General features: G+C 41.5%; 1 protein-coding gene across 1 annotated transcript in view; it reads right to left on the reverse strand.

The window, feature by feature from the left end:
• Positions 1-782: 782 nt before the first annotated feature.
• The window catches only part of LOC308144872 (prostaglandin D2 receptor 2), a gene marked incomplete at its 3' end in the record, with an annotated part of 9,173 nt that continues 2,042 nt past the window's right edge, over positions 783-7,913 (reverse strand). Inside the window, exon 2 of the mRNA XM_080516120.1 lies at positions 783-2,175. Within this exon, the coding sequence (XP_080372246.1) occupies positions 783-2,159 (1,377 nt within the window). The 5' untranslated portion in view covers positions 2,160-2,175. The remainder of the gene's footprint in view (positions 2,176-7,913) is intronic.

Raw genomic sequence — 7,913 nt, forward strand, 5'->3', positions numbered from 1 at the left:
TTTTTTTTTTTTTAATGGTAAATTGTCAATGTGATGCGTTTCAGCAAAGTTGTGTTTTACCCGTTTCCCCTGGAGATGGAGTCGGAGCGTTTTCAAAAAGCTGAGTTTTCAATGGCTCCAAGCACCATTGTCGTGTGAACGGGCCCCTGAGCTTTCCATTTTCCCGTTAAGAGGTTGTTGTGTGAATGCAGCCTGAGGTTAATCACTTGCTCATCTCTCGATACAGGACTGGTTGAGACTTTGACCCCAGGGATGGGTGTTTTGGATTTATCTTGATAAATGGTCTTTAATTTGATAGTAATTCCAGTGTTTGGAAAGGTGCTGACTGATTTTGTGCTGACAAAGTTTATAGCCTAAACATAACCCCAGGCAAGATGATCATCATTGCTGGTAGTAACTTGAGTCATGACGGGGCAAAACACATGTAATACTGAAATATTTGTCTGGGTAGATTTTTCCAGTCTACTGGGTGAGAGTGGTGGGACAGGAGCCAGCATAGGTCCCACTTTGCTGCCTCATCTCCCTTTTAAAAACATTAAATAAATTTAAAAAAAAATTATCAAGAAAACTAACTACATCTGCGGCAGAAGATAAAAAGGAACCTAAAAGCACAAAATGTCTGTCCAAAATTGCCAAGAAATCAATCAAATTCTTATTTTTCGAATGTCCAAATACAAGTCAAGGTCTATATTCAGGATATCCAATATGCCAATATGCCTATGGTACTCTGAGGTATAGATGTAAAGGTGGACAGTGTTTCAACATTGTTCTCCTTCTTTAATTCAGTTGTGTCCAGTTTGCTCCATCTGGAGGCCTCTGGTGAGTGAAGGTGAAGATAATGGAGGATGGTTGTCTGCCGACGGACAGGGTGAACCAGAACCTTTGGGTGACCCGGGGACTCCGAGACCGACATCTCGGCTGCTCCTCCGTCGAATGTGAGCCCTCATGCCTTTCCCCGGGCCCATGAGGAGCCCACCTTCCTCTACCAGCCCTTCAAACACCGCTCCCAGACTCTGTCGTATCCTCACGCAGAAGTCTGGGCAGCTGAAGGCATACAGGATGGGATTCAACACCGGATTTAGGAAGGCAATGGTCGTAGCCAGAGGCAATCCCTCTTCCACCAGTTTGAGGTTGTCTTTATTGTACTGGGCTGAGACTTCGATCATGCAGAAGATGTGGTACGGAGCCCAGCACAGAGCAAAGGCTGCGATCACGGACGTCACCATTTTGGTAAAACTCTGGGAGAGCTGGCTTTGGTTTGTCTGAGTGGAGGTGGTGGGCGAGAGTTTCTTCTCAGTTGGGGTGGAAGGCAACCTCAAAAATGGAAGCTTCAGGAAGACATTGGTAGTTTTTGTGGGTGTCTGGACATCGGCTGATTCTCCATTTTTGCTTGACGTGATGAGCGTATCAGTTAGTCTGATGGTGCTCTGCTTCCTCCTCTTGTGCCGGTTTCTGAGGCTCAGGACGATTTTGATGTAGCTGCCAGCGATCACTATCAGGGGGAACAGGAAGGCAAGCAGCAACTTGGAGACAGCTGTGGAAGTCTGTCTCACATTGCAGGCTCTCTCCAGCGTGGCGTCAGGGGACAGATACAAGGCAAAGTCATGATAGCACAGCTTCCTGCTGTCTGTTTTCTCTGTCACTGAACGGAACAGATAGTATGGTAACGTGTTAACCGCTGCCCATATCCAACCTACGACACACACCTTCCATGCTCCAGTTACAGACCGATGATTCTGGCTCCACACCGGCTTTATCACAAGAAGAAGGCGGTCCAGTGAGATGGCGGCCAACAGGAAAGCTGAAACAAACATGTTCAAGAAAAAGATGGAGGCCTGCGCTTTGCAGAGTGGGCTGCCCAGCTCCCAGCTGTGAAGCGAGGCCAGGTAGAAGGTGAAGAGGGGGAGCGTCAGGGTGGCCAGGAAGTCCGACAAAGCCAGGTTGAGCACCCAGACGGAGGCCACGGTGCGTCTCCTGAGTTGGAAGCCCACCACCCAGATGATGAGGGCGTTCTCCAAGATCCCCAGGCAGGAGACTAAACCGTGGATGCAAACCACCGCCAGCTTGGCATGGGTGTTGTTGTTGAGGACGTGGTCTCTCATCAGCTGGAGCTGGGGGCAGAAGAGCTGGCCGCCTGACACACTCGAGTTCAGGGACATGCTGGACACCTTTTCTCTGAAAGCAAAGAGAGAAAAAGTTCTTATTCTCTTGAAGGTAAAAATTGTTTCGCACTAGAAAGAAAAAGATATTTCCGGTACGTCATTCATGTTGCCCTTAAAGGGCACGTATTGCATTACTAATTTTAATTCTTTGGTATTGCTGAAGGATGTTTTAAGCAATGATTTCAAGTGAAAATGCAATACTGTCATTGTGTTTTGATTGTCTGTTTCCACGATAACAGTTTTCGGTGTCATTGAAAACACAACTTCTCAAAACACTTGTTGAAACGGGGAAAGCGGAACTTTTCATTTAGGAAAAACACTGCTTCTTCACACTACAGCCGTTGCAAATAGTTGTTCTGCAAATGCGCAAGTAGAAGAACAAATATAGAGAACAAATTGTCATGGAAATGGGACCTTATAGGTTTCTTCCCTTATTTACTTTTGCAATTTTTCTATTCAATTCAGATCGACGAAACACCATGAAAGACAATTATGCTTAATAACATCAACCTGAGAATTTTAAAACTAAGACAATCACACATTATTCACCATTTATAGATTTGAAAGTTTTTTTTAAATTGAAGAAAAATTTAATATTTTCTAAACAAACAAAGTAACACCTGCACTGCTCCAGCTTGCACACGGACAAGTACATATTGTGATATTTGCAAGAAAAATACATGAACTGCTGGATGTGTTGTATCTATGTTTTAAAAATGCACACTGTCAGTAGATTAATGTGTGAAGCACTAAATCAACTTTTGATCAAATTTATCAAACAGCAAAAAAAAAAGATTTAATCATTAGCAGTGGATTTATTCCCGCTTCAGTTTGTGGTTTTCTTCAGATAAAAGATGTAAAAAACATAAATAAAACATCTCTGTACTAAAGTGGTTTAAACATGAATCCTGAGTATGTGATTTTTCTTTTTTTTCCAAGCAGTAGTTTATGTTTTCAAGAATGGAAAAAGTGATGATCTGATTTATTACAGTTACGGGGATGATGACATTAATGATGCAGATGTTGTTATAAATGCCAGATGTGCTCCTGCTTCTAACTCTTTCCACTTCCCTTCTTCAGCTCGGATGACTCAGTGAATTTCATATTTCTCTCACTTGTCACTCTTTATTGACCAATTACACATTGCACTTAGGAAATTGGTAAAGAATACCCTGTTGAAGGTAATTAGTTAAATAAGTGTCAGAATTGCAGAAACAACATGATAATGAATCTGCTCTTGGCAGGAAAAATCTGTGTTGTGCTCTTGCTTGCTTTTAGCAAGCACCATGGCTTCGAGTATGCATTTTTATGGTGTGCAGTCACAACTTGCTCTGCAGCGTTTCAAGCTGATATGTCATTTCAGGCTGCATGTGGAGATTGTAAGAAGCTTCACAGGGAAACTTGTATTGAGTAGAATGTTTCTTTATTACTGCAATGCTTCTTTATAGTATGTAGCACGAGTTGTGTTTTGGATTTTTTTTCATTTGCCAATTTGTTTCTACTAATTCCAAACAGTTCATCCTGCTTCAAATTGTGATGGCCTGTTTTCCTAATATCCTGCATTAAGTGAGAGAAATTGCATGCTCACACAAATAAATTGCACTTTGCAGGCAATCAACTAAGCTTTCAACCATGAGCATCAATGGGAGAATTCAAATGAGGGTTTGTTGCATGTTTGAGATCATAGTTGTCCATCATAAGGCCTGTGAGCCTCAAAAGGTCCAAACTTTCAAAATTTCATAGAATACATATAACCTCGGACCTGGCGTCCACATATGTGGACTTCACATTTTCAGTTGTCTAGACCAGTGTTTTTCAACCACTGTGCCGCGGCACACTCACGTTCTGCGAGATATAGTCAGGTGTGCCGTGGGAAATTATCCAATATCATATTTTTTTCTAAAAAAACAGTGTATTGCAGAGTAATCGTGTATAAATACTGCCAAACTTTGCCGTTGAAATTGAAACTGAAAGACGTCAGTCTCGTTAATCACCACCACGTGCGGCTGCTACCATCTTGTATCAAAGTACTGTGTCAGTGACAGTGATGGAGAAGTTCTTGAAAAGGGAGGATTTGAACTCCGAACTAGACATGTTGGTGTTTGTCTGTCTTCCATTCCTGCCAGGATCTCAGCTCTGTGTTCATCCACCAGGTTTCACACTGAGTGAGTAAAAATAAAAAAAAGAAATTGGGAAATACTTTTTTTCTGTATTTATTTGATTCCTGATGATAAAGCATTGATGAGAATGACTTTATATTGTTAATATAGGCTACAGCATTTAAAATTTTACCATTTTTGGGTGGTGGTGTGCCTCGAGATTTTTCCAAAGAAAAAAGTGTGCCTTGGCTCAAAAAAGGTTGAAAAACACTGGTCTAGACCACAATACTACATTTTGCTCTACAAGGCCCTGGTGTCCACTTATGAGGATATCATACTGCCACTTGGTGGTGGAAGAAGAGTATAACACATTACAGGTTAGATTCAAGATGGCTGACAACACACCTAGAAGTTCAGCCGGCCAACCCCGATCCAAAAGTTGACCAGGTAAAAAATTCAAATAAATTTCATGGATGATTCTTGTTCAGATGTATTTATAAGTGTTCAATGTTCGTTATTGAAGTGAATTTTGACAAAAGTTTGTAATTATAACAACTTACCATGCTGTTAAATATGATGTCCACATATGTGGACAGAAGGACTTAGTTCTGACAGTTTTGTTGAACATGTCCACAAATGTGGACAAAGGGATTTAGTTTTGAGATTGTATTTTGGGATGATTTTGGTAGAAAAAAAATAGTTTACTACAGTACAATCAGATATGGTATGTTTTATTAATAAATTTACATAGATTTTATTTGATTTTTGTCATGATTTTTTCTTTGAGAACGTTATTCTGCATCACAAGTGCTTGAGTTGCTGGGGTTAATTGATGAAGACAAGTCAGAAGTGGAAGATTTGTCAGACATCGATGATTCCTTGGAGGATGCTGATTATCAGCCCCCACGACAGGAGCCAAGCAGCAGTGAGGAGGACAGTAGTGGGTGTGAGGACCCCATTCCTCAGCCTATCAGAGGACGCAAACATCTCCGTGAGGAATATCAAGGATATCGTTCGGATCGCGACAGTGACAAATCACGCACTCCCAGGCATTGCTCTCGGGCACAGCAGGATGAGCATGATGTCTCAAGCAATGTCTCAGAAGAGACAACGCCAGGACCAAGCCATCAAGCACAGTCCAAGAAAGGACGTGGGCTGTGATGGCGGGCTTCTCCGCTAACACCAAATCAAGCTCAGTTTGAGCATGAAGAGGACACTGTGGATGACAGAGAGGGCTGGACCCCACTAGACCACATGGAACAGTATATTGATAAAGATTTGATAAATGATTGCTGATTGCTCCAATGCTGTATCACTGGCCAGAAGTTGGGACTCAATCAACACGTCAACTAATGAAATCTATTTTTTTGGTGCTTCTATTTTGATGTCTTGTGTCCAGTATCCTGCAGTCAAGATGTATTGGTCCAGCGCTTTGAGAATTCCTGCCATCACAGAAAAGTTCACACGTGCCAGATTTTTCAGACTGAGGAAATCACTAAAAGTAGCCATTGATGATGATGTTCCAGACGTTCTGAAAGGGTGTGATAAATTCTGGAAAGTGAGGCCTTTTCTGAACCGCATTCTGAAAGGTTGCATTGCCCAGGCTCGCCCAGAATGCGTTTCTATTGATGAGCAGATAATTCCATTCACAGGAGCTTGTCCATGGCGACACTATCTGCCAATGATGGGACAAGAAACTGAAAAGATATTTAACCATCTCATAACTCCAAGATGGGTGGAGTTGACCTTGTCGATAGAATGATGAGCGACGATGGCATGAATGGCCGTGCAAAGAAATGGACACTGCGAATGCTAATGCTCTTTACTGATCTGGCTTTAGCCAACAGCTGGTTACTGTACCGTAAAGAACCTCAGTGTATTTGGCACTTCAAAGAAGAACGTCATGCAGTTCTTAAAATTTCGGATGTAGGTGGCCATAACCTTCTTGAGCCAGCATGACAATGACAACTCTGACTTTTCAGAGCAAGAAGATGACCCAGATGTTTCTGTCCAAGGGAAAAGGCATCCAGTGAAGGCAGTGCCCCATGTCTCAGTCCGCAGGAGGGCTAATTCACAAATTGGCATTTATAGTTTAGAATAGTAACATTGCAGAATGTTTACAATGTGTTTTTACTTTATTACAGTCACACCTTTTCCTGCAACTGCTAGCAGCACTACAAACGAAGTATACGACTCAAATACGCAAAATTGTTTTCATTGTAATTTTACTTTTGCACTGAGCAAAAATGTGAAGTTATTTATTTTTTTGGATTTTGCGCTGAGAATAAACGCACAATCATTGTTTATATTTTTGTTTTTGCACGTAGGAAAATGGACAATAGTTTCCTACTTTGGTTTTGCACTCAGGAAAAAATGTTGCCATGTTCAGGTACCAAATATAGAGTTTTGTACATCATTACTCAATTGTGAATGAATTGTGTTATATTGGAATTTAACACGAATGTCCACATATGAGGACATCATTTTTCTCAGAAACTACATCATGTAATAAGATAATTCTCTGTTTTTGTACAATCATCAGGTCCCAATCAGCTCAAATAGCAAAGAGAAATTAAAATGGAATGCCATTTAAGAGTTTGGGTCTTAGGAGGTTAAAAAGAAAAAAAATTCTTAAGCGTAGTGGACACAACACAACACAACACAACACAACACAACACAACACAACACAACACAACACAACACAACACAACACAACATGGAAACCCGGGCCAACATATCATTGATGATGCCATGAAAGCTAACTATCAAACTTGTCTCAAAGCCATTATGTCAGATTAAAGGTATAGTAGAGGATTTTCTTCTTCCGGGTGGATCATCAAAATAACTGGTCCTCCCAATTGTCAATCATTCTGGTGATATATGACGTAAGCCCGTCGTACGTGCTCGTCCCTGCGCGCAGCTCACTCCACACGGTCCTCATCAAGCCGGCGGCCGACCCGACGCATTATTCTCGGACATTTTTACACAGTTTCACCCCTCTGGTGCAAATCTTCTTGTAAAGTGAGCTTATGTGAGCGATGCCGACTTGTGACTTGTAAACAGAGCGTGCACGAGGAGAACTGGATGTCTCTCGCACGCGTTTTAGTAGGCGTTACGTCTCGGGAGCAGGTACAGCGTTGCGCATGCGCATTTTTTTCAAACGGTGGAGAGGGCGGTTCTTTCCTAAAATTCCTGAAAATCATCCTGTATACCTTTAAGTTTATAAACAAAACACCCATAATGCAACAGCTATAGGAGAGGTTTTTTGGACATGTCACAGTATTTTTGCATCATTAAAGTCATAGTCATTTTCATCAGTAATTGTTTGATGAGTGAAAATATAGACATTTTAATCATGTATACTCATACATGTGCCACAAGAAAGAAAAATGTTAGTTAGTTTATCTTTCAGGCCCACTCAGTATGTTTGTGCTGCCACAATATTGCCCAAAATATTTGTCCAGCTATTCAAATCATTGAATTCAGGCATTTGAGTCACTTCCATGGCCTCAGCAAAGCAAACAATTTCTACAAATACCAATTAGAGCTGAGACTGAAAGTGAGGCCTTCTCGTCCCACGTCAGTGTCCGACCTCACAAATGGTCAAAAATTCTTGTAAACACATTCCTAAGCATTGTGGAAAGCCTTCCTG

The sequence above is a fragment of the Blennius ocellaris genome (genome assembly GCF_963422515.1).
Source record: "Blennius ocellaris genome assembly, chromosome: 3".
Classification (NCBI taxonomy): Eukaryota; Metazoa; Chordata; class Actinopteri; order Blenniiformes; family Blenniidae; genus Blennius; species Blennius ocellaris.